A 27,910-nucleotide genomic window follows, 5' to 3' on the forward strand; every position below is an offset into this window, starting at 1 on the left:
ACACAGCAAGACGCTATGGGTTGGGGAGCAACTAGAGGACTACCTGTAGAGCAGTGCTCAAGAAACTTTAGCAATATTATTATTTGACTTTGACACAACAAAGGCCAGAATCGTAATGGATGTTAAAACTTTAAATGTTTGACTTGCATCATTATTATGATTCAGTGGCAAAACTGGTAAGGTTCTGCTTGGCGGTTTAGCTGTCCTTTTGTGACACACCCTCTAATATCTGTGCTCCCCTCTCTTCTGCTACCTGTATCCACTGCTTCTCAGTCACCCAAATGTGAAAACATTACAGAAGTTATTTTTATAAAGCCTGAATTCATTTATACTGGCCCATAAATGGGTGATAATTCATTTAATTACAGTCTAATTATATTATTAAAATGTTTATACATGACACCACAATGTGGAAATTCACATACATAAACCTTTAGAAGTCTGAGTATAGAAAGAAATATCTAAGACAAAAAGTATGAAGATTTTTGAAGTTCTTAGTTCATGCCACCAACAATCTTCTAGAAAATTTGTGTCAGTATACATTCTACCAACTGTGTACGGAAGTGTGATGCCTCCACACCTCAGCATTGGCTATCTTATTCTTCTGGTCTTTCCTAACTTGAAAAATAGATAAGTGACTTAATATACATTTATCTATTAATAATTCTGAATATTTCTTATACTTAGTAGAAATTTAAATTTCTTCTCTTGTGAATTGCTTATTGGTGCATCTTATTGGAGCATTCATATCTTTTTTGATTTATTGGCCTTTGCTCTAATGGAAATATGTATATTTTTGTCATATATGTTGCAAACATTTGCATCAAGTTGTCATTTGTCTTTTCATTTTGTTTATGGTGGGTTTCTTCTTTTTTAATGATTTATTTATTTTTATTTGTATAAGAGTTTTGATTGCTGGTATATTTACTGTTATGTGTATAGTCCCCTTAAACCCTGAGCTGCCTCTCCATCCCAGGTTGCTTTTTATTTTAAATCAATCTATCTTGTGATAGATTATACAATATTGTAGATTGTGTATGTGAAAATTTTATGCGGAGAAGACAGTTCACCATTATATTCATAATTCTTTACAAAATATATTCACAGTTTGTTAAGTGGTTGTTTTGTTATTATTTTTGTTTTGTTTTGTTTGAAACACAGTCTTCCTATAGTCCTAACTGAATTGGAACTTGATATGTAGACCAGATTGGCCTTGATGTCCTAGAGATCTACCTGCCTCTGCCTCCCAGTGCTGGGACTAAAGATGTGCACCACCATGTCTGAGGCAGTTATCTTAAAATGCAAATTTTGGGGCTGGAGAGACAGCTCACTGGTTAAGAGCACTGGATGCTCTTGCAGAGGACCCTGATTCAATACCCAGCACCCACATGGCAGCTAACAACTCTCTGTTGCTCCAGTTCCAGGGGATCCGACAACCTCTTCTGACCTCTGTGGTCATTGAATGACACAGGTGCACTCACATACATGCAGGCAATACACTCATACACATAAAATAAAAATAATAAATAAAATTAAAATTAAAATACAAATTTTACTTGCAACCTGATCTTGGCTGCCAGGATTATATACTAAGAAAAATAAAAAGCATTACTATCTCTCTAACAAAGGAGACATCAGACCCCATAATAACTTGTTAGAGTTGATAGTAATGTAATGACTCACATTGCCAATTGCAACTTCTAAAGTACCTTCACAAATGTTAGATTATAAAATTGTTAGGTAGCTGATTAGATATTAGCAGGCTTGAAGGTTACTGAGGATAGACCCCTATCTCATAATAAGGAACTTATAAATCTAAAAACTGAAACCACCAGACTCTGGCTGCTGGTCAAAAGAATGGGATCTCAGAATACTTTATTTCCACCTCTAGCCCTGGGTAGAAATGCAGTATTCTGAACTGCCCAAAAGATCATAAGATTACTGTCTACTTGGAGGTTTTTTGGTAAAGAACAAAGGCATACTCTATCCCCTCCTTCAAGAGTTAATTCAGCTGCTATAGCTCAGTTGTAGATTGCTTACCTAGCATTCAGGAACCCTGGATTTGATCCTTAACACAACATAAACCATGCATACCTGTAATCCCAGCACTTGGCAAGTAGAGGCAGCTACATAGCAAGTTTGAGTCCTGTCTGGAATAAAGTTCATCTAAATGATTCTCTGAATCAGGAATACCCTTCAGAGAAAACTGTTCTAGAAATCATATAAAGGCTACCTAAAATATAGGTTGGCACAGTAGTGTCTTTGGCCATTGCCCACTCTCCCCCCTTGAGAGGGCTCCACTTTACTCTGTAATAAACTCTACCTATCTTCTATACTGCAGCTCTGGGTGTCTTTTCTGAATTTTCCCCACAAAGATCACAAGGACTGAATGAGCCAAGAGTTGTTCAGAAGGAGATCCTGATGGCAAAATGAGAATCTAAAAATAGTCAGTAGCTACCAATCTATAATTACCTGCCCACAGTGGGCTCCCCCTCCTATTCAACAAAGAAATAAGAGGTTAATAGAACGCAAAACACAAGAAAGCAGTGGTTGCTACTGTGTTAGTGACTTTTCTCATTGCCATAGCAAAATACCTAGCAAAAGCAACTTCAGGAAAGGCAAGTTTATTTTGGCCTACAGTTTAACTGTATAATTCATCATAGCTTGCAAGAGTTTGAGGCGGCTAGTCACATGGCATCTGCAGTCAGGAAGCAGAGAAAGACAAATGCCAATGCTCAGCTGACTTTCTTCTTTTTTCAAAGTCAGGGACCCGAACCTATGGAATGGTGCCACTCACATTTAGGCTGAGTCTTTCTACCTCAGTTAACCCAATCTAAGAAATTTCCCATAGCCATGCCAAAGAGTTCAGCTCCTCATCGATTCTAGATGCTGTCAAATCGATGATCATTACTAACCATCAGAGTGCTTCATTAGTTTTTAACTTTCCTGACTGCTAATATATATATATATATATATCTGAAACCCAGTTCCTCAAAATGTGTTTATACTTCTAATCAAGACTGAAAGTCTAAAGTTCCATCTCCAGCACCACAAATTCAAATATGCAAACTTAAACAGTTATACATTGTGTGCTAGATACAAATGTTTAAAAATAAGAGGCTATTTTATTCAAGCACCTGCTCTACCCAGGAGAGCAAAAGCAACATATTTTAAAAGATAAATTCTAGGGTCCTGTGCTGCTGCTTCTGGCTTCCACTTCCTTTTCCAGCTTCCACTTCCGCTTCCAACGGCATCTGCAGAAGCCTGCTTCAGTAATGGTGGCAGGAGTCAGCGATCCCCACACTGACAATGTAGAAAAGCATGTGTTCAGCCAACCTGTTGCCAGAGACAATTGAGGAATCCAGAGATCCGATCCAGGGTCAGTTTAAAGATGAAGAGCTGCAGCAGATTCCTGATGGGTCCAGGCATAGCTCAGCTTTCAGTATCACTCTCTAGACAGCACTGCTCCTTTGGGGAACTGTGGACCCTGGCAGGGGCTGGATCTGCCTTGTACACAAGTTCTATTATCAAAGTCAATTGAGCTTCTTTCAGAGAGAACAGCCAAGCGTGGTGTTGGTGTGGGTTGTTGTTTCTTTTTTCATTATTTTTATTATTATTATTATTTTCTTTTTTTGAGACAGGGTGTCCCTGTAGCCCCAGCTGTCCTGGAACTCACTATGTAGGCCAGGCTCGCCTTGAACTCTCAGAGATCCACCTGCCTCTGACTCCTGAGTGCTAGGATTAAAGGCGTGCACCACCTTATGTGTACGAGTGTTATGCCTGCGCGTAAATAAGTGTAATGCAACACCTGCAGAGGACAGAAAAGGCTGTCAGATCCCCTGGAACTGGAGTTACAGACAATTGTTAGCTGTCATGTGGGTACTGGGATTCAAACCTGGGTCTTCTGCAAGAACAGTCAGTGTTCTTAACCGCTGAGCCATCTCTCCAGCCCTGGGTTGTTCAAATGTGACCATTAGACATGATGATTGTGTAATCTTGTGGTAGGTCTAGCAGTGGTTGTTTATGGCTGCCTCAGCATGCCTCCAGGAAGAGTGAAGAGATGCATAAGCCATGTGTTGACTACCTCATGCTGTGGTTTTGGGACCCCATGTTATTTTTTATCCTATCATTTCATATTTTTGTTTTCACATTTGTAGTTTTTTAAATATTTTATTATTTTTATGTGTACGAGTGTATTGCCTGCATGTGAGTGTACCTGTGTTGTGCAGTGCCACAGAGGTCAGAAGGTGGCTTCAGATTCCCCTAGAATTGGAGTTAAGGATGGTTCATAGCCGCCATGTGGGTGCTGGAAATTGAACCCGTGTCCTCTGCAAGAGCAGTCAGTGCTCTTAACCTCTGAGCCATCTCTCCAGCCCTCACATTTGTAGTTTGTGAAACGAAATTAGAACACAGAAAAGTTGTATAGGGAAAAAACACTCTTACCTAAATTCAAAAGAAAGAATAATGCCAGTGTGATTATTTGAGATTCTTAAGGAACAAATATGCTACATATTGTGAAAAAACTTTGGCATCACTATGCCTAAACCAAGAGGCAGGACAGAGATACACAGGAAGTAGTTATAGGCAATGGTCCTCTGGTGTGGGGCCCTTAGCCTTGAGGTAGATGCTCTGCTCTTTCCTCAGGCTAACTTTCAGAATATGGGTTTGAAATGGTCCTGAAGCACTCACTGACAACCTCAAATTAAGACCTTTCTTTCAAAGGCCAGACTTGAAGGTCTACTCTGGTCTCCTCCCATGGGACTTCCAATCCAGACCTGAGGCTTACTGCTTAGCAACAGGTACTCCATGGTTGAAGTGGTGGAAGGAGGGAGTAGACCCTTTTCTGAGTCAGACCAGTGATGACACTCAGCCTAAGGCTAAAAGTGAAAGGCACTAATAGCTAGCCTTTCTAGCTTTGATTTTTCTGAAGGGAAATGTCTGTTTTCTTCACACACACATACACACACAGACACACACAGACACACAGTCTTACAGTGTTTTCTTTGCATTTCAATTCTATGTAGCTATCTATTACATAAAATAAAAGTTTGCATATAATTTATATGAGCAATATTTTCTCCTAGTGGAAATTGTTCCAAATCCCTTCACTATATTCTATTGGAAGATATTTTTGGCATCAGAAACAACAAACAGCAATAATGGATGGTATTTATTGAACATTTACTAAGTACTATTGCAATGTTGAATGCTTTGCGCAGACTATCATATCCAGTCCCCTGACAACTCTCTGAGGAAGTTCCTATTATTAATACAATTTCATAGACAAAGAGGTATAGAGAAGTCAAGAAATGTGCTCAAAAATCACATTCCTGAGGAAGGCTCATGCTAGGCTTCAAACCTTTAAAGTCTGACTTTAGACTTGATGTGCTCACTTCAGTACTGTGACACCAGCTTCACTCGCAGCCTGTGTATGAGAACATTTGTCAGGAAGGATCACTTCTAAAATCATACAGGAGACACAAAAGTAGCCCTTACTATGCACCTGGTACTGCATTAAGCCAGGGTTTCTTGCTGCTGGCACTATTGACATTGTAGGATGGATAATTCTTTGCTGTGGAGAACTGTCCTGCACATTCTATGAAGTTCAGCAGACTCCAGTAGCCATCCTCCCCATCCCAGATTTGACAACAACAACAAAACATGTCTCTAGACATTGCCACAAGTCCCCCGGGGGGATAAAACAGCTCCAGGCTGAAAACCAGCTCAGTAAATGCTTCACATACATTAAGTCATCTAATGCCCGTAACAACCCTAGGAAAAACTTACTGCTGTGATTTCTATTTCACTCTTAAGGCCAGTACTATTCTGGGTAATCTAATCATCCAGAAAGTGAATTTAAAAGACAATTCATAATCTGGCTTATCCTAATTACTTCTAATTGTATTACTGGAAGATAACTCTCTACTTTGGCTGCAGATTAACAGATTTTACAATGAAAATAATCTTTTTTTAATCAGGCCTAGGGATGGAGAGGGTCCTGGGAGGTTCCAAGCTCCTCAGTCATGTTATAGATCATTCAACAAATATTTCCTGAACACTTAATGTTAGGCTACTTTGAGGACCTTAGAGATTCTGTGGCAGACAAGCAAAATCTTCATCCTCACTTCCTAGTGAGAGTGAACATTCAAGTGAAAGAAAGTAGTAAAAATAAGAAAAATATCAGGCAAGGTATGAAGGGTTAGATAAACTGGTAGAGAGTGGGGCAGGCATAGGTCTGTTAAATGAGGATGTTAATGAAGGCCTTGTATGATTTCATTTACGTGACACTTGGAAAAAGGCTAAACCACAGGGACAGAAGATAGATCAGTTGGTTTCCAGAGGCTGGAGGTAGACAGCAAAGGGGCACAAGGGAATTTTAGGGCCACAAAAATGTTCCATGTCTTGATTATGCTGGTTTTTATGCAACTGCATGCTAGTCAAAATTCTAGAACTGTATGCGAGTAGATTTTACTGTATGTGAGTTATAACATTATCCATCCATCCATCCATCCATCCATCTCTCTAACTATATCTCTCTTCTTTCCTCTTCTCCCTAGTATAGTCTTTTGGCTGTTTTAGAAAATGGAGATTACTGATAAAGGAAATACAGTGCAGTTTTCAAAGCTTGTGTATATCCCCTAGGTGTGAGCTTGAACATCATTGGATAAGAAATCTAGAGAGATCCTCAGAGCAGGGCAACAAGAGACAACATAGATGCCTTGTACCTCTTGTGGTTGTGGTAAGGTTGTGGCAAAGCAAGCCAGAGCACAAGGCACACTGGAGCTCACCCTTCAGCATCAAGTAGAATAAGTTAAGCCCACCTGGGAAGTTCTGCAAGTTTCTCAAAGAACCAGGAAAGAGGTTGAGCATTACTCAAACCACAGGCCACCCACTCAGTGCATTCCTTCCCCACAGAGGAAAATCTGGCTTGATCTGTGTTGAGAATACTCAGAACTGAGCAGCCATCCCAGGACTAACACTCCAGCCTCCTCAGGGGTGGCTGTCCTTATGTGCAGCCTATGTAGGGTAGGTCTCCTTTGCCAGCATCATCCCCACCCCAACTGCCTGTGGCTGCAAGGCAGGGCTTGTTTTTAATAACAAACCCTGCTGTACTGAGATAACAGTCTATGCAGGAAAGAACCTGTTGGAGCTGCTTTCCTTAAGTGAATCAGGCCTGTCTGGTCAGCTTAGCACCCCGAAAAGGGACAACAGCCCTGGAATGATTTTCCAGCCACTGTAGTATTCCAGCCTCTGGAAACCATGCTTTCGGAAAGTCCTTTGACAATGAAGTGCATTATCTTATTAGAGTATGTGCATTCAGAATTTGGAAAACATAATCAAAACATTCTTCGTGATGCTGGAATAAAGTAACAACCTTCGATTATTTGATAAAATAAAACATCAATTGCTCAGTCTGAAAATATCAGACTTAATAGATGCAGGCTCAAATTTAAAAACAACAGAAACAAAAACTATACCACAACAAAGAGAGGCTTTCTAAATCTCAATAACAGCATTTCTTGATTTTTAGGGGGAATGGACCAGCGAGCAAAAGGCTTTGTTTTCTTTCTCCTTAGTATTTTGTAGACTTTTGATTGAATGTCTTCAGGTGTGTGTAGTGTGCTGCCTTCTGCTCCCCTGCTGTTTTTGTATCTCAGGTCAGCTGCTTGTTAGGAAGTCTTTCTCCATGAACTCTGTGCTAAGTGTAGTCTCTGAATACAGAATGCAAGTGTGAACACACAGTGTACATACGCTTCAAAGATGAGCTAAATGGAGGTGAAAGAGGAAACATAAAGATTGCTGAGACATTTGGTGTTCACATCTCTCTGGTTCATTGTTGTTCATTTTGTTTCCCATAACACAGTGTCTGCTATAGTTTCATCATAACATTTGGTAGATGTCACTGAAGGGGACTCTACAAGCAAACCATCAGCACAGTAACAAACCCAAATGCTACAAACTTGCTCTCAGAGGACTGAACATAGAAACTAGGGGGAGTCTTTCCTGTCTGTTAGAGAGTACTCAAATACAGAGATGCATCCTGGAACATCTTTCACTCGTGAGAAAGCAAGATCAATAGTCTTGCAGCCATTATTTTCTTTAAATAACAAGTATACTGAGATATCAGAATGGTTATTTTAATACCTGAAAACAAACACAAGTGCTTAGTGTTCATTCCCTTGTCCTTAGTATGTTTATAGAATAATAAATTTAAAATCTTCTAAGATTTCATGAAAGTGGTGGTATAACATGATAAATTAGAGGAAAGTTCCTGGCTGTATGTTTTATAATGCTCAAGGGGAAAAGTGGCCCTATTCCAATAAATTTCTGTTTCTCGGGAATTTATGGGCCAAGGGTCCTTTCACTCATTCATTCATAAAATATTTATGAGTTCTTATAGAAGGCACTCTCAGTGAGTCAGAGAGATAGGCAAGTAAGCTTACATTCACAGCTCACTAAATAATACAATAGAGAGGCACCAGGGTCCTATGGGAGCACAGAGGAAGAACTCAGCTTGGAAAATTCCAGATAAAGATTGCTGGAGCAAGTAACTCTGGAGTTGTCTTGACAGTCAGAAGATATTGGAAAAGAGGGTATTCTAGAATGGGGGAAAATATTTAAAGACCCACCTGTGGGAGAAATAATGTGGTATAGACATTGCAAATAGTTCAGAATGGACACAATGCTGGAGAGGCAGACAATGAAAGACCTAAGGCCATGGTATGGCTGTCTTGAAGGCAAAAGACAATCATTAAAGCATATTAAGCAGGATCTTGAAGAATAAACAGAGTTAGCCTTCTACTCTGAATTTTTTCCAGTTGGAAAGTATGCTCTTTTAGACAAGACCTACTTATAGATAGATGAATGGAAATAGGTTCATGAGAGAATGCACATTCCTTTCCACATCCCCAACACGGTGTGGGCCAGTTGTTATGTGAATTCTCTGGGGACTGTAAAAGGTGTTAATTTCCTTCCTTTCACATGTAAAGAATGAGTCTCACCAGAAGACAGAGCTCATACACCGTGTCAGTCATCACAGTCCTGCAACTTGACAGGGACCACACCGTATCTCGACTGATGGTCTGGAGAACAAGTGAGCGTGATGGCTCTCATATGAAAGGCAGGAAAATGATCTTACCAAAAGGAGAAAGAGAGCCTGGAGACTAGACAAAGAGCGCCTATAAACATATACCTGCCCTTTGGGTATGTAAGTATGCTTCTGGAAGGAAAATATAGAAGAGCAGTAAAACCAATAAATCAAGTTAGTTTTCCATGCTAACTTTATTTTTATTTTGTAAGTTTTAGTAAAGTTCATTTTGAAAATTCTAGATTGGGTTGTCTGTAGTAGAGGGCCCAAGAAGTTTGGATTTTTATTTTTTTTCTACTTGGACCAAGTTGACAGGGATGACAAATCACCCTGGGGAATCAAAAGAAGCTAGAGTAAGAATCCAGGGTGAACTTCAAGTGGAGAGATTTCTAGTTGTGCATCCTGATCTGGAGATTTTTCTTCCCAGGTACATAATCTAGTCACCATTTATATAGTTCTGTATCTTTTCTTCAGTACAGGGGCTCAAACACAAGGCCTTGCATATGCTGTGCAAATGCTCTATGACTGAGCTGCAGCTCCAGCCCTACCTCTGTATCATTTTTTTAAGGAGGATTTATTCTGGCTTAGGGCTAGAAGGTGCAGTCCATCATGGTGGGGAAGTCCATCACGATGGGGAAGGCCATCATGGTGGTGAAGGCTGTCACGGTGGGGAAGTCTATCACAGTGGGGAAGGCATGGCAGCAGGAGCAGTGTGTGACTGGTGGCAGGAGCAGGAGGCAGCTTGCTCACATTTTTTGTGGACCAGTAAGTACAGAGCAAAAAATGCTGACACTATTAGCTCTGTATCTTAATGGGGCTGTTTTGGCAAGAGGCTGTTCATATCCAAAAATGGATCACAGATCTATTACTAGACGAAACCCCAAATCTCTGAGGCTGCTTTTGAGGCCTTCATTTTGGAGTATTGTTTTTTGGGCCCCAATAATTACCCTCACTTTTATAATACTATTAACTTTGCTTGAACATTTACAAATGACACTGTATTAACACCATCTGTCAGTTATCAGCAATAAAATTTCAAGTTAAATTATTCCACTTCTGATTATTGCTATATCGTTTTATCTCATGGACTACTATCGAGACGTCCATAGTATTTATTGATCTATCATTACTTTTAGATTCTGTGGATGCATTTATGGGACGGGTTACATAGACCTCATCACAGATGCTCAGTGTCACTACTTCTTCAAAAGCTATTGTTCAGTGTTGCTAGAATGAGAATTTTTTTTTAAATCCAGCCTTTTCAAATTCTAGTTTTAAATAGACTAAAATTGGGCTATGTTTCAGACTTTATTAATATCTCTAAGTCATATGACTCTAAAAGATAAATTGTATGAAAGCCTTTGGCTTTTACAAAAGGGAATATAAACCATCCTTCCTATGTGGAGTTATTTATCCATTCAAAAAATATTTATTAGGAAATCTGCTCTGCAACAGACACAATGAGTAATGAACACTGAGATGTAGTGGTGATCTAAACCAAGTTCTGTTCTCATGGGGCTTGTATTCAAATGAGAGTAGCAAACCAAACAGAAATGCTTGGTGGTCCGTGCTAAGTGCTGAAAAGCAGGGGGCTGGGAGCATAGGGGGATTGCAGGTTTCCATAGGATAGTGTAGAAAGGTAACAAGAAGAAGGAGTCAGTTGTGTGAAAAGCTAACAGCATGCCAGATAGGGGCCCTGCAGAGGCATCATCAGCAAATGCTTGGTGTATGGACAGACAGAAAATAGTCCAGCTAGCAGACAGTTCAAAGAGAGAGAGAGAGAGAGAGAGAGAGAGAGAGAGAGAGAGAGAGAGAGCAAAGGGGTGGAGCCAGTGAGCACCAGCCAGCCAGATGGCAAAGGATGTTTTGATTGCTTCTACTTAGTGAAGGAACAAAGAAACTAAGAATCCAGATAGCAAATCAAGTGGAATAGACCTCAAATTAAAACAAGCAGTATGTTCAAAAAGAAATGGTATACTGGAATGCCTATGTCTTAAATTAGGACTTACAATTGCAACCTGATTGGTTTGAAATGCTTTTCTACTTTTTCTCATTATAAACCCCAAAGAAAAGTATTGAATTCAAACTCCAAAACCGAACTGAGAAGTCATTATGAGTGAGAAGAAACAATGAAAGGCATGTCCCGTGCTGTTAATGTGCACAAACCTTAACACTGAAAAAGCAAACAAAGGCTCAACATAGTTCCAAATTCCAAAACTGGAGGCTATGGGTTTACACACTGTCCTCCCTACTTACCACAGTGCTACTGATGTAAGTTTGGTGCTTAGATGTCATGGCTTCGGGAGTGCTTACCAATGCCTCTCTCATAAAAACGGTATCTTGTGCTCTGTGGTTGGGGTCAGCGACGGAAGTTTGTGATCTCTTTTCTGATTGTGACAGTATTAAATTTCCCGGTTTCCCTTTGAATTAGCAGTCAATGGCAATGTTTCATGGTTTAACACTGTTGCTTTTCCTAGCCATTTCCCCAAGTGGGAGTTCACAAAACATCCTTAAATAGATCTCCCAGCCACCCTAGGCTGTTAACCACGATTCGGTCATGTTATTCAAGCATCAGTCTTCTTGGCCACTGCTTTGCACTAGCTTTTTATTATGGGGACAAGTTGAAGACCTCGTGAGCAAATGTCATTTGTGGGCAATGGCCACAGTTAACTACCGCAGAGGATGCCCAGCCGGGACAGAGTGGAAAGCACTGAATCCACACAAACACAAAATTCATTACTTTGAGAAACAAACGCAACTGGGCACTTCATGCTCATTTTACTGAGTCAAAGAAGGAAGACTTCATCTACCCTGAGTTCCCCAGGGGCAGAAACCATAGCTGTTGGCTTAAATTGATTGATGAGGTGACATAAAGTCACCGATTAGTGCTTGGCATACAGGCGCTGGTTAGATTATTTTATTCTCAGCACTTAGCATAGGGAAGTCATACGTTTTCTAGAGGACTAAGTAAGGAAGTTACTTTTTCAGATTCTTAGCATCCCATCATTATAAAACGACGACATAGGAAAGGCTGATCACAATGCCAATGGCACAAACCTAGAGCACAATTAATCAGACTACTGCAGGAGGAAAGATTGTAGTGACTGGCCAAGACAGACAACTTTTGCTGCTTTCCCTCTTAAACTGAGACCACACAGGCCAGCTCTTTCCGGTCGCCTTCCGGTCCCGCAGAGGGAAGACTCCCTCGTCTTCCACCCCCAGGAATTCCCCAGCTCCCAGTTTCAGGGAAGAGGCATATACAGAGCATGGTCAAGTCCGCCGTACCGACCCCTCCTCCCCAGGCCCCGCCAGCCTGACGTCCCTATGCCCCACCCCAGCCCCAGGAGCGCGGCGCGGTTCCCCCAGTTCGGCTCTCCATCCGCAGGATCCAGCCAAAGCCGAAGAGACGGGAACTGCCAATCTTCACGCTCTGGGCGGGGCGTCGGCCTCCCGGGAGGCGAGGGGCGGGCTTGATGGTGGGCGGGACCTGAGGTCGTGGGCGGGGCGGCCGCTCCCGGCGCGCCGGGGCTGACAGGAAAGCGAATCCCGGACCCCCACTCACCGCGCGCGCCCGCCGGCCCCTTAGGGGCTGCGGGACAAGTTTGACTACTGGCCTGGCGTCGCCTGACGGCGAGGAGTGGCTCCGCGCGGGCCGGCCGCTGCGCGCGGCGACGCTGCGGGGAAGGGGCTGGGGGCGCGCGCGGGGCCGAGCATCCCTCTGCTGAGCGCGCCGGCCTTGGCCGCGGTGACCCGGGCCACCCGCCCATCCCGGCGCGGTAAGTGCGACTTCCTTCGCGGCGGCCGTACGCAGGCCCGCTCCTCGCACACGCGCTACCTTCCCCGGGCCGCAGAGGCCACACGCGCAGCTAGGACTGCCTGCCAGGGCGATTGGCCCCGGGGCGACCGGGCGGGAAGCCTCGGGCCGCTGCGGGGACTCGAACCCGAAGCTCGCCTCACCTCCCCCGCTTCCGAGCCCGGCCCGGCCGCCCAAGAGTTGCTCAAAGTTCTCCACGCGGCGCGGGTGGCTGGCGGGTGCTGCTCCCCAGAGCTCCTTCTCAAGAATAAAACAAGCTGGAATCTAATTGGGATCCCCTCCCTACCCCATTGTTAAGCTTTAGAGTAATGGCCTCACTCTTCTAGGTGAAGAAGAAGGAATTATAGTTTCGTGTGGTCGGGCTTGACTGGTTGAAACTTTTTGGATTTGGGTATTTGTTTCAGTGAATATTCCAGAGACAAGCTGCTGGGGAAAAAACTTTGCTGTGACAGAGAGTGTACACTGTTGCCAATTGTATTGTTCCATCTAAAATTTGAAACTTACTGAGTAGTTGAGACGTTTGGGAAATCCAAAAGATATAAAGGGATCTGGAGTCTCTCGCCTTGCCCACCCCTACACCCCCATGAAAAGGTCAGTTTCTTCCGTGGTTCAGCGATAATGCACGGACAGATGCCCTCCAGGTTTCTTTTGAAATCGGAACTACTGTTGCTATGTGCACAATAAATGTTAATTCTCCTTCCTATTAGGAAGCAGTTTAATAAGGCTTTTCAGTAGACCACTGGGGGAAAAACCCAACTTTATTTTCTTAAACATTTACAGGCTTGACCACAATTGTGAATGTTTACGCTCCCTGTCAGAATTTATGTAAAAACTTAGATAAAGGCAAATACACTGATATTTGCGGGTGGGTAGGGAGAAATAGATATAAAATTATAGGAACTAGATATGTACATATCTGTATATGTGCAGTATATGTATTTCCAAATCTTTGAAGAAATTTTGTGTCCAGTTTACAAAAGGGTGAAGCAAACTGAGAATACTAAGGTTGTACAGAAAGAAAAGGAAAAAAAAAAAAAAAGAACAGCACAAAGTACATGCTATTATAAGGGGCTGTACTAGACCTGAGTATTCGTTTGGAATTGGCACCCTGGGAGCCAGGGAAAGGAACAGTGAACAAAGTAAGCTTCACTTCGTAATTCCAAGGTTAAAAAAAAAAAAATCCAAACCAATTCTTCTGTCTGAACAAGACATTTTCTGTAAATGAGACCCAAGAGGAGCAATTTCTCATGGGCCCTAATAAAAGAGAAAGAGATTGATTCAGCTGACATCTTTAAAATATCCCTATAGAAAATGATAAAATTTGCACAGGAATTTTCTTCAATATAGGGCAGTAATGAACTCTAAAGATTAAATTCTGTAAAAGTCTTTGTTGTGATGAACTGGGTTAGTATTTACCAAGCCATGCTTTAAAGAACAGTAAGTTAATTTAGTTTTTGAGCCAAGATTCTAGGCTCAGGGACTAGGAATGGAGCTCAGTGCTAAAGGATTTGACTGTCCTACACAAGGTCCTGGGTTCAAGCCCCAGCACAAAGAAGAAAGATTGTGGACTCTGATGAATGTGGAATAGCTAGAGTAGACAGCTTTCCATAATAATTTTTACACAGAATTTCTTGAAAGCTTACAGTACAGCTGTAAAAGTGCCTTATTTAAGAAAAATGCATGTTGTGACCTTTTCCAAATTTAATGGAACAACTGTCTATCCCTTAAGCAGTTCTTCATTAGTATTTCCTGCAGCTGGGGTTTGATAAGAACTGGAAAGCAAAATGTTTGAAGTTAGTGAATTTGGTAAATGAAGATAGTCCAGAAGTCAGGGTTTTAATATCGTGCACATGCAAGGAAAAGCTTGTTCACACACCTCACTGTTTTTCTACAAGCTGCCTGTTGGACCAGATGCCCTCTAGGGCTTCTTAGTGCCTCAGAATGCTTACTGTTTGTAAATTAAAGTAAGTTTAGGCAAACAAGACTCCTTGAGGAATTTATTATTATTGAATGTAAACATGTGGTTGGTATGCTATTTTTTACTACAAACACTTTATACTATGAGTTTACTGTGAAATCCTAAATTTTGTAGCTATAAAAAAATCATAGAAAACATGACACTTTGCAGAAAGAGCAAGAGATTTCAAGCCAAAAATCTGGAATTCTGCTTATTAATGTGTGGGATTGTTTCTAGCAAGCATGTGAACTTTTTGGATCTGTATTCTTGTTTAAAAGACTAGTGTGATTATGGCGTACAGTTTATTCATGGAATGAATGCTAAGAATCTCCTAGGTGCTGGGTAGGAGGAAAACAGCCTTAAGGATGCAAATGATACAAGTGGCAGAGTTTGGAGAGCAAACCCTTGTCTAGGTGTATCTGGATCACATTTCAGAAGTCACGAAGTTAAGAGTTGAGAGGTTAAGGGATGATTTGAAAATTTGTTTGAATCCAATCAGTTTTTGTGTTTCTATAGAAATACAACACTCTCATACAAAAGTAATTTCTTTTGCACTGGTACACAAAAGTTCCCATTCTGCAATATTGAGGGCTAAGCTTTTTTCATACTATCTGTGAGAAAGATGTTTGCTGAGTATATCAGACAGGACAGATTAGGCTGTGGTAACACAAAACCTTCACATCCTAGTGCCTTAAATCAACAAGGTTTATTTCTGTCATGATGAGTGTACAGTGAGGATCAGCCTAAGAGCTCCATTTCAGATGGTGTCTTGGAGCCCCAGGTTGTCACAGGCCCCATCTCAAGGCATTCTTCCACAGTGGAAGGGGAAAGGGTACATTGGCCCTTCACGGCTTCTACTTGGAAGTAGTGTTAACCAGTACTGCCATTCATTGGCCTTGACTCATACAACTGTACAACTTCAAAGAAGCAGAGGACATGCAGTTTTACCACTGTCCAGAAGGAAGAAACTTGGGATAGTCTACAACAGTCTTAACAACCACTACACTAAGCAGGCTTCACAGTCCTAAGAGTTAACCCAAAATCTGAAGAAATCATATCACCATGGTTTTCAGTATTCTATTTTAAAAATAGAAAACAGCATTTCTTTGTGTATGTATGTGTGTTTAGACAGAATTATGCTAATGAGAATTATAAAGAACATCTTAATTTGAAATGAAATGCTATTGAAAACCCTACAATTAGATGTACTGTTTTGATCAAGTGCATTTCTTTTTGAATTGTATGTCCATTCAATAAACATTTGTTAAATGTGTATAAGGCACTGTTAGGTCTTCTTAGAATAAAACAGTGAATGGGAGTTTATAATGCCAAGAGAAAATAGCTATAATTTGAGTTCTCTTTCTCTTTAAGGGAACAGTCACAGAATTTTGCAGTTTGATAATGTGTGCGTGCACACACACACACACACACACACACACACACAATTTGTATCCCTCCCCCCTTTGTTTTGCTCTTAAGGATTATTTCCTTAAAAGTTATACAAAATTACTTAAATTAGCTTAAGCAACAAGACCTTTTTTTTTTTTTTTTTTTTTTTTTTGCAAGACTATAACTTCACGTCAGAGCTGAAGAGCATGAAGTGCAGTTTGGCCTTGAGGCAACTGGCGTCAGTAATGGAAAGTTAGGGGCTGTTTTCACTCTGTGATTTCTTGCCAGCCTCCACACATGTAGTTCAGTGTTCTGTTTCTCTGATCTTTCTGTTTTGCTGTTACAAGGGTACTTTAACCTAAGAGTTCACACACTTGAAACTAGACCTTTAGCAGTTCTAGCAGAACTAGAGTTCTATAAGTGCCACAACTTGGTTAGCCTTTAATGTTAACAACTGTCAGAGTTTGAAAATAATAGAATTGGTCCTAAAAATATAACAAAGTAACTGGCAATTTTATAGTCGAGAAGGAAGCAATTCTAGTAGCGTACAAGGAAGCCTAAGACTGGAGAACCCTGAGATGCCATCATCAGACTGCCTGACAGGCATTGGGACCAATTCTATTGGGACAGACTGGTAATCAGGATAAGAAGAGAGAACTGGAACTGACTTGTAGCTGCTGTTTGCACTCCCTAAACACCAACAAATGCCATCTTCATTGTAATCCTTTCATTTAGCTCTTCTTCCTCTCCCAAGGTACCTGTGACTGAATGGTCTAACTCTTGTATGTTACATGCTCCAATCCTGATCTGGTACTCCCTGGCTCCACCTTATATAGTAATGCAGAAAGAAGAGGGCACTTAATATGCTGTTTGATTAAGCTCTTCCTGCCATCCAAACAGATCTCCAAAAGACCCTTTACCTGGATGTTTTAGATTTTAACCTGGGCTGGAGAAATGGCTCAAAAGTTAAAAGCACTTGCTGATTTTCCAGAGGACCCAGGTTTGGTTCCCAACTTCCACATTGCAGTTTATTAGCTGTCAGTAACTCCAGTTCCAATATATCCGATGCCCTCTTCTGGCTTCTGTGGGCACTGCATGCATGTGGTGCATCTACATACATGCAGGCAAAATTCATACACATCAAATAAGAATAATAAATATTTTAAAATAGATTTTAACATCCTTTTGCCATATCTCTTCATCACCTTTTTTTTTGAGGAGAAAATGGTTTATTTTATCTTATATCACCCAGGTTATAGTTCATCTCAAGGGAGCCTAAGGTTGGAACTCAGGGTAGGAACCTTGAGACTGGAGCTGGAGCACAGGTCATGGAGGAACACTGCTTACTGGCTTGCTCCCCTGGCCCATGCTCCCCCAGCTTTCTTATACAATACAGAACAAGCTGCCCAAGGGGATGGCACCACCACCAGTAGGCTGGGCCCTCCCACATCACTCAAAAATCAAGGAAATACCTCAAAGGCATAGGCCAGTCCAATGGAGGAAATTCCCCAATTGAGATTCCCTCTACCCAGGTATGTCAAGTTGACAGCTAAAGCTATCCAGCACAACTGACCCCTTGTCAACTTGACACACAAACACATCACTATTAAACCACAACTTTTTCCATTTCTTATCCCCAAAGATATAATGCTAGCAATATCACAACATAAGACAGTACAACCTTAAAAGTTCCACAGTCCTTAAAAAAAATCCAAACATTTAAAAGTCTCTTACCTGTGGACTCCTATAAAATCCAAAACAAGTACTGTCTTATTTCAAAAGGGAAGAATTGGGCACACCTAGGCAAAACCAAAGTCTAGCAAAGTAGCTCAAGCCTGGACATCTAAGATTCACTCATGATCTTCTGGGCTCCAAAGGGTTTTGGCAGCACCCATCACTGACTCTGCCATCCACAGCACACACAGCTCATCTCGCAGGCCCAGGCCAGCTCCATTTTACAGCTGCTGCTGCCCTTGGTGGTTGTCCCATGGTCCTGGTATCTCCAAAAAGCTGGGGTCTCCACTGAAATGGAAGCACACCTTCTCTGGCATCTCATGGTGAAAAGCCTGATTCTTTCCATGACCCCTTCAATCCTGGGGGTCTTCACTACAACTAAGGTTGTACTTTCACCAGTGGTCTTTCCTGGCCTCTCAGGGTGCCACGCCTCAGCTGCTCTCTGTGACCCCTTCATGTTTTCAACACCAGAACCATGCAGAACACATTACCAGGTCCTGCTTCAAGCTTGAGATGGAGGCTTGGGTCCCCTCTGGACCACAGCTTCTGTGCTCTGGCCCTGAGGAAATACTTCCTAGAAGATTTCAGGACAGTGATGCTGGTCTCTTGTTACTCACAGCTGACTTTTCAGCTCCAGCTAACCAGCATCAACTGTCTCAGCAAAGCAAAGGTTTTACTTCAGTGGTTCTGTTCTCTTAATCATAGCTGATTCTTCAGCTCCAGCAACCAGAACCCACAGAGTCTCAATTCAAGATATTGTACAAAGAGCCCTGATAGTCTCCACTTCCCTTTGAAGCTTCACAAGCCAGGCCTCCATCATCCACAACTCTTTCAACATAACTGTTCCAAGCTCCACAACAACAATCTCTAAGCATTCAATAGCTTTTTCAGCCCAAAGTTCCAAACGCTTCCACAGTCCTCCCCAAAACACCAAGGTCATGTCTGTCACAGCAATACCCCACAGTCCTGGTACCAATTTATGTTCTAGTTTGTTTTTCCATTGCTGAGACAAAACACTCTGACCAAAGTCTAGCAAAGTTGTAGTGATGAACCATTTATTTTTAGTTGTAAACAGTTGAAAAGAAGTCTTTAATTTTTTTTTTTAACTTTTTCTTTCTTTAATGTGTGTGAGTGTTCTGTCAGCATATAAGTGCTCCAATGTCATGAAATGCCCATGGAGGCCAGAAGATAGTGTCTGATCTGCTGGAGTTGGAGTTAGGAACAGTTGTTAGCCACCATGTTGTTGCTAGAATTTGAACCCAGGTCTTCTGCAGGAGCATCCAGTGCTTTTAACCACGGAGCCATCGCTCCAGCCCCCAAAAGAAGTCTTCTTAAAAAATAAAGGAGAAAAGGTGCTGGGGATCAAACCAGAGGATCGTACTTGCTAGGCAATGGTTCTTCTAATGTTTCCTTACCAGCTATATGCTATTCTAACAAATATTTATAAAATCTGACTGGTGCTGTAGCAGAATCAAGTTGATCTGTGATTCTCATTGTGTGTTCAAGAGACCACAGGCTATTTTGATTGGTTGCATTTGTGCCTTGAGAGCACTGAGTGATTACTTTTTCAGTCTCCATCACCATAAAGCTGCATGGAACAAATATTTCTGGATTTGATCCAGGTCAGTAAAAGACAAAAAGACAAAATTAAGTTATCCATGCTGTTAGACTTTTTACGGCACATAGATATTTGGGTGTCTCAGCTCATTCCCAACATCATGGATCAGGCAAGAAGTTAGACGTGGTTTCCCACCCTCCTTGTGGTTTCCATCCTTGTGCCCAGCGAATATGTATATTCACAGAATATAAGAGTGTGGCTAGGAAATCTTTGTTTTCCAGCCATGAAGACAGAGGACTGTTTTGTTTTGTTTTGTTTTGTTTTGTTTTGTTTTGTTTTTGAGACAGGATCCCGGGCTGATCTGAAATTCACTTGGTAGCACAGACTGACCTCAAATTTGTGTCAGTCCTCCTGCCCTCTGCCTCTCAAGTGCTCAGATTATAGGCATAAGCTATCACATTTGGCTTAAAGGGCTATTTTCAATAGCAAATATTTTGTTAGACTCATGCTGTAGTTATTATAGGATCAACTGTGATCTTTTATAGGTGAGCTTGAAAAATAGGGAAATAGAATAGCCAATTTTTAAAAGTGTTCTTCATCTTCCTACCAGATATTAGTAGAGATAGGTAATTGAAAGTAGTTTTGATGCTATCATGGGTCAACATTTTGCTTTATAGGCAAGTGCCAAAAATTGAGAGGAAGCTAGTAAGCAGAAATCTGAGGCACTTGTGTTTGATCATTCATGCCAATTCATCTTTTAATTGCAGTTGTGGTGAATTTAATAATATTTTTATCTGGGAAATGTGTTCTTCAAGTGCTCTTTTAGTGCCTTATTTGATAGTGTGACCGTGTCATACTGGCAGACAATTTCAGTTCAGTTTACTGCTCTTTGTGGATACCTAAGTGTCTACAAGTCAGCTAGACTCAGAATCTGTTTCCTTGGTGGTATGACAGGGTTCATAACTACCTGCCTCACTAAGTAGTAGTGAGCAGCAAATAAGACTAGTTTGAAAACAAGTGGCAGCATGGTAAACTTGAATAGAACCCTGTGCTCCCCAGCTGTGTGTCCTAAAGCAGCCAGTCAGCCTCACTGGAGCAGTCTCATCTGCAAGGTGGGAAAGAGACACCTGTTTCTCGGTTTGTGACAATTAAATGCCCCCCCCACACACACACGCATGCACACACGTATTGTTCAATGCGTACTTTTCCACATATTATTGTGCACATCGAGGTACAATAATCTAGATACTGATACACACGCTAATTACCTAGTCCTATTTTACTGAGGAGAACGCTGAGGATCAAGGGGGTGATTTGCTCAAATTGAATGGCTTAACTTTTGACCCAGGCGCTTTCTACTACATTATTTAAGAAACCATTAAGTTATAATGTTGGAAAATGATAAAAGAATTCTCAACCAGCTACCTCTGAACTGATTCACATCTTTAAGTTGTGCCCTCTTTTCACTGTTTTTATTGATCCCAGTGGCTCAGTGAACTGCTCCATAACAGATACATAAATTTCTATACTTAATTGTTCAGTTGGCTACTGTCCTAGTTTGTTTCTCCATTGCTGTGACAAAACACTCTGGCCAATGCCAACTTGGGAAGGAAAGAGTTTATTTAACTTATATCTCCTGGGTAACAGTTATCACTAAGGGAGCCAAGGTAGGGAACTCAGGCCAGGAACCTGGAGGCAGGAGGTGAAGCACAGGCCATGGAGGATCGCTACTTACTGGCTTGCTCTTCTGGTTCCTGCTCAACCTGCTTTCTCATACAACATAGGCCCACCCGCCCAGGGGTGGCACCACCCACAGTGGGCTGGGCCCTCCCACATCACTCAATAATCAAGAAGATGCCTCACAGACATGGCCACAGGCCTGTCCAGTGGAGGCAATTCACCAATTGAGCCTCCCTCTACCCAGGTGTGTCAAGTTGACAACTAAAGCTATCCAGCACAGATTCTTAAATTGTAAGTTGATTCTGTTCATTCACAGACTTGTTTTTAGCAGTTACAATATTACAGTAATTATAAAACTTCGGTAAACATCTAAATTAATGACTGTAAAGAGAATTCCATGAAAATTAAGTTGAATGTTTTGGGATGCCGCAATAAAAATTAACTATTAAGAGTTTGCTATCAAGTTGAATGAAAACTGAATAATTATAAACGACCAAAAGAAAAGTCCCAAGTGGTCCCTGTCAAAGACCATGGACCAGCTGCCTAGTAAAAACAAAAAATGGAGCTAAGACCAAAATACAAATTAACTACATCACTGAGAGCACTGTTTGGTCCATGGTACTTTTTTTTTTCAATCAGAAGTATTTCCTCAAACCATTATATTATTAAATTATCAGAATGGGTCTATGTAATTTTTATCCCTATGCCCTGGACTTCTGAATTTTTTTCATGGCACTTACCAATACTTGGCGTATTTGCTCATCAGAGTTGGGTAAATGTTTCACTGAAACAGTTTTATATTGTGGCGTGAAAGTTGATGTGACTTAAGAAAGAGTATTATTTAAATAAATGCTGATTTTGTGCATAGCAACATTAATGCTTATCATATGTTTTTCATAAAAAGAATATTGGAAATTTAAGAGCTCTAAATAAAGGAGGTTAAAAATAAGATAATAAGAATAAAGAGCAAGAAATCTTGAGAGCTGGAGAGATGGCTTAGTGCTTAAGAGCATTGGTTGCTCTTGCAGAGGACCCAGGTTTGGTTCCCAGCACCCACATGGCAGCTAACAACCGTCCATAACTCTAGTTTCAGGGAATCTGACACCCTCTTCTGGCTTCCACAGGTATTGCACAACATGGGTGCACTTAACATACAAGCACAACACTCATACACATAAAATATAAATAAATCAAATTTTAAAGAGGTCTTAAGCATCCATTTTATAGGAGATTTCAATAATGGATAAAAATGAGAAGCTGCCGGGCGCGGTGGCACACGCCTTTAATCCCAGCGCTCAGGAGGCACAAGCAGGTGGATCTCTGTGAGTTCAAGTCCAGCATGGTCTACATAGTGAGTTCCAGGACAGTTGGGGCTACAGGGAGACCCTGTCTCAAAAAGGCAGAAAAAAAAAAGAAAGAAAGAAAAGCTACTCAGTACCATTCGTAATCGAAGAAATGTAAGTAACAAGAAAAAAGCCTACATGCCCAACCAAATGACTGACATTAAAAAACCTAGCAATAACCAGTGTAGGCTGGATGTGGAATAATTGAAAGTTGTATGTGCTGCTCTTAGAAGTGTAGATTGGTAGCAATCACAGATGAACACATGTACACACATAATTGTAATGTATATATACGTATATGTGTCAGACAACATACACAAGAGCGTATAGAAACAGTATTTCTAGTTTAAAACTAGAAACAACTGTCAGCAATAGAAGGGATTTTAATGGTTATATAATTTATATAGACTACTACATAGCTGTAAAAACTAGCCCTCCGATGGTACAGGCAACAGGTTTTGTTTTTTGGCTTTTTTTTTTTTTTTTGGTGATGATGGTGGAAATTGAACCTTCATATATGCCTCTACCACTGAGCTACTCCTGCAGCCCCAGATAATGAGTTAATTTTAGACCAACAATGAACAAAAGAATATATTTAAATGAAGCTCAGAGGCAGAGAAAGCTGATTTATGCTAAGGATTGTGGTCACCTTTGGGGAAGGCGCATGAAGACTCTTGAGTGCTGGTAATCACAATTATTCTTGAATGTCGGTGAAAAACATGTGGTTGGTTCATATGAAAATTAACTTTTCCACTTGTGATTTACACACTTGTCAAACTTTCATTCTAAGATGTTTTTAAACATACAGAAACTCACTGCTATCCATCTAGAAATAGACTAGAAAAAAATATTTCTAAAACGAGAACAATACAGTCAGTGTGTAGTATGTGAGAAATTTCTGCCTGATAATAAGACAAAGACATATGGCCTAACAAAAAAAATGGGCAAAAAATAAATGTAGGTATTTGAGAAGTGGCTAATGGCCCTATAAATATGTGCTCAAGGCCAGTAGTCATTTAGAGTTAAAAGAATTGCAATACTCATTGCCAACTTAAAATGCATGCAACTTCGATGCAGTAATTATCTAGAAGTCGGATATATAAAAGCCTGACAAAGATGCTTATTTTAATGTCTCAGTAGCAAACAAAACCTTGAAGCCAACTCAAATGCCTATTACTTACCAAGAGATAGGTTGTTTTATTGTTTTTTATTGTTTAGCCCAGCCTGGCCCAAAACTTGTTATATAGCCCAGACAAGCCAGGAACTCATGGCAGTCCTCCTGAGTTCTGGGATTACAAACATGAACCACCATGCCCAGCTCAAGGATGTAATTTAATGGATTGTTTTATAAGTATAAAATGCCATTAAACTGTTAAAACAGGACATGCAACACACACACAAATTGTTCTTTTATAATAATTATCCTTTCCTTTGCCACAGTGTAAATTTAAAACTTCTTTTTAAAAGCAAGATGTTAATGATCTTTCTGTCTCTCAGAGCTTTGCACACACACACACACATATATATATATATATATATATATATATATTTGGCAAATATTTTTTAAATGAAGATGGTGATAAGGTCATTATGAGCTATTACAGTGACAGCTTTTCTTTGTGTCGTTCTATGAACTGCTTATTATTTTGGTGTCTGTGCATTCAATGCTTATAGCACTTTCTGATCATTCCAGCCACTGAAAGCTACTCTTTCTCTGATTTCCAGAAACATTTGTGAGGAAGGGAAGTTTACCACTATGTTAGGAACCACAAGTCTAGAGTAGCTAAAGAATTGTTTGTAGTGCCAGGCATGGTGGCCCAAGCCTTTATCCTAGCACTCAGAAGGCAGAGGCAGGTGGATCTTTGTGAGTTCAAGGCCATCCTGTTCTACATAGTGGGTTCCAGGCCAGCTGGGGTTACAGGGAGACCGTGTCTTAAAAAAAAAAAAAAAAAAAGGAATTGTTTGTCAGGGTGTCAGTGCCCAAACTGTATTCCTTGAGGATGGGTAGGATTTTAAAACTTGGGAAATTGAAACACAAACAGCATTGCAAAAGAGGGAGCAACAAAATGCAGACTGTTGAGTGGCAAAAATGGTGTCAGTACTAGAAAGTGGAAATACCTGTAAGTAGCGTAGAGTTAGAGGAGTTGTCGTAGTTTGCTTTCTGTTGCTATGATAAAGCCTTGACGTGGGAAGGAAAGGGTTTATTTCATTTTACAACTTCCAGGTCACAATCCAGCACTGAGAGAAGCCAAGTCAGGATCAGAAGCAGAGGCCAGGAAGGAAGGCTGCTTGCTTCCTCTGGCTTGCTAGGCTACCTTTCTTAGACAGCCAGGCCCACCTGCAGTGGACAGATCTCTTCTACATCAATTTAGCAATCAAGAAAATACCCCACACAAGGCCACACGCCAGTCTGATCTGGGAAATTCTTCAGTTAAGGTTCCTTCTTAGTTTGTGTCAAGTTGACAAATACTAGCCAGCACAGGAAGATTGATAGGAAGCTGGTGAGGGGAGCAGGAAGCATCATTTCACAACATACTGCTTCCTGCAACTACCACCAAGCTAATATTTGAAAACATTGCTCTCCTCGGCAGTCTTCTTAATATATCCTTGCTGTGCTCTCAAGGTATCCTATCTCATTGATTCATCTAAATTTCTCTCCTGTTTCTTAAAATTGGTTAGGTGTGGCTAGCTGGCTGATTAAACTGGTATTCCCATCTCCTTCCCTGTCAACATGCTCATTCCGTGCTTTTATTCGTAACTTTTAGCTTATATACATTTAGCATCATTCTGCCTAGACAATTTCTTACTCTATTGAGAAGCTAATGAAGCTGCCCTGGACCCCTCCTTACCTTCCTGATACTGCCTTTCTTCTTAAAGATTATTCAGTTTTCCCCAATAGTACTTAGTACAGAATTGTACAATGGCCTTTCATGGTTCTTATTGTTTTTCTGAACAGTTTTTATTTTAAGGAGCTATGTGAGGTTAAAATATTTGGTTCACAATAGTTTTATGTCTCCAAAGCAGCTTTTTATTTGTTTTTTGGTCAGCCAATACAGATACTGCTTTTTATGTGAAATTATTAGATATGGAATTCAATATTGAACACCCTAAAAACTGAAATCCTACATTTATGGGCCACAAATTTTTATTATTGCAATTTTATGTTTTATATTTTTACTAGTCTACTGTTTTGTATTTGTTTCAGTAGTTCACCCATTTTGGAGGTTAGGAGACAGTCTATTTCTGCCTCCCACGATACCTTGTAGAATATATTACTCACAGTAACTATTCAGTATTTTAAATTTTGATTTTTTAAAATCTTTTTCAATTTGCCTTGACTGAATTCATGTTCACACCACTGCTTTGTTTTGTTAACAGCAGTGGGTACCATTCAGGCACTTGTACAATGATTAGAAACAGTCTTAGCCCAAACCTTAGTAGACCCCTTGAGCCCTACTATTCATTCCTAAGTAGTATCTAGAACATTTCAGTGTTCTATACTAAATGGAAATTGTCCTATTTTAATTATACAGCAATCTTGGCTTCAGGTTATTTCTTCAAAAATTGAGTAAGTACTGACATTTTGACCCTTTGTAGTTTTCAAACTTTTTCTTCTAGTTTTTCTCATTCTTTGTTCAAATGAAATTTAACCCTGGATGTCACTGTTCGTTTGTCTTAAGATAGAGGTGGAAAGTCAGTCTTGTACTCTTCCCTCCTCACCCCCACCCAAAGAGCACGGCTTGAATCATTATAACTCGTCTAATTAAAAAATGCTTTTTTAAAAATGTTTTTTGTGATGCCCCATCTGGGAGCCTGGTTGAAATCAGGACCGAATTGTTCAGAAAGTGATTTTTAAGTACAAAGGAAAATGCTCTTGTTTCAGCAATAAAGGAGTTAATATACTAAGCAGCACAGGCTGAGGTTCTGCATTGGGATAATGCTTTCTGTCTCTTCAGTTGTGGTTTAGAGAAGGGGGCTCTGTTCTGCGTTTGAAAGGACTTTAATGAATGCTGTCAGTGTTTGTGAGAGTGAATGGTCAGTATGGGAGAGGAGAGCAGGGAAAGTGCCTTAGCTGCTTCACGATAGGTGGGTCAGAGTTTGCTCTGATTGAACGGAATGTTCCACCGTGCTTCATCACTAGTCCTTATCCTTTGTTCTTTATAGTCTGATGTATTGGTATAAAATTCAATGCAGATATATATATATATGAATTATTTATTTTCCTTTAAATCTGTTTGTTGTATACAGCAGAGCATATCTTGTCTTGGTTGGATGCACAAATCTGTGCAGTGCTTTTTGCCCGTTGCCTAGACGATCACTTGGTTTCTCTGAGGATGTCTGGTTCTCGTAAAGAGTTTGATGTGAAACAGATTTTGAAAATCAGATGGAGGTGGTTTGGCCATCAAGCATCATCTAATTCTTCAGTTGACAGCCAGCAGGGAGAATTTTGGAACCGAGGACAGACTGGAGCAAACGGTGGGAGAAAGTTTTTAGATCCATGTAGCCTACAATTGCCTTTGGCTTCAATTGGTTACCAAAGGTCCAGCCAACTGGATTTTCAGAATTCACCTTCTTGGCCAATGGCATCCACGTCTGAAGTCCCTGCATTTGAGTTTACAGCAGAAGACTGTGGCGGTGCACATTGGCTGGATAGACCAGAAGTGGATGATGGCACTAGTGAAGAAGAAAATGAATCTGATTCCAGCTCCTGCAGGTTGATTATTTTCTTACTGTCAGAAATGGGGTGTGGGGTGTGTTCTCTACGATGTTTGAAAATGATTATTTACTAGTTAAGCTCTGTGGTTATCCATACATCATCATATGTGCTGTCTACATGCATAGCATCTTGTACATTTACTAGGATTTTAAAAATGCTTTAACACTAATTCTGTAAAATTTAAACACAACAAATAGCTTTCATTTTGAAGTACCTTGTGTTTCATATATAGATATGGCTCTGCTTTGGAAATAATATCTAGCAGCAATTTTATACACCATTGCCTGGCTCTGTTATCTGCCTTCTATATTTATAACAAAACTATAACAGATATTTCTATAGTGTAAATCTTTGTGATACTGTGGTTTATAGTAGATTATGGAGTCATTTTTAATTTAATGAAAATGAAAGGCTTTACAAAGAGATCCACATTGGAGTTGCCAATTTTTGACACCATTTTAGTTGTCAATACTATTTTTCTAGGGTTATTCCTCTTTGTCCTGTCTGTGTTGCAGCTCTACAGACTAATACAGAGAATACTAAGTACTGTGTCTCTTAAGATGACACCCACTAATTCCTTTGCTTTCACTGAAATTCATGCTACTTAGGGACATGAAAGATTTTTTTTTT

General features: G+C 40.6%; 2 protein-coding genes across 5 annotated transcripts in view; one reads left to right on the forward strand and one right to left on the reverse strand.

The window, feature by feature from the left end:
- Tmem156 (transmembrane protein 156) overlaps positions 1–19,560 on the reverse strand; it is a 90,203-nt gene extending 70,643 nt beyond the window's left edge. Inside the window, exons 1-2 of the mRNA XM_029563564.1 lie at positions 19,546–19,560; positions 13,046–13,166 (exon numbers count right to left, since the gene is read on the reverse strand). Of these exons, the coding sequence (XP_029419424.1) occupies positions 13,046–13,166; positions 19,546–19,560 (136 nt within the window). The remainder of the gene's footprint in view (positions 1–13,045; positions 13,167–19,545) is intronic.
- Klhl5 (kelch like family member 5) overlaps positions 12,582–27,910 on the forward strand; it is an 82,051-nt gene continuing 66,722 nt past the window's right edge. The window contains exons 1-2 of one of the 4 annotated variants that reach the window (XM_017798194.2): positions 12,582–12,864; positions 26,812–27,277. In XM_017798194.2, coding sequence (XP_017653683.1) covers positions 26,898–27,277 — 380 coding nt within the window. In that variant the 5' untranslated portion in view covers positions 12,582–12,864; positions 26,812–26,897. The remainder of the gene's footprint in view (positions 12,865–26,811; positions 27,278–27,910) is intronic. The other 3 variants (XM_029563574.1, XM_008833226.3, XM_008833227.3) reach the window with 3 other exon arrangements.

This window comes from Nannospalax galili, unplaced genomic scaffold, assembly GCF_000622305.1.
Source record: "Nannospalax galili isolate Female #2095 unplaced genomic scaffold, S.galili_v1.0 scaffold236, whole genome shotgun sequence".
In the NCBI taxonomy this organism is placed as follows: Eukaryota; Metazoa; Chordata; class Mammalia; order Rodentia; family Spalacidae; genus Nannospalax; species Nannospalax galili.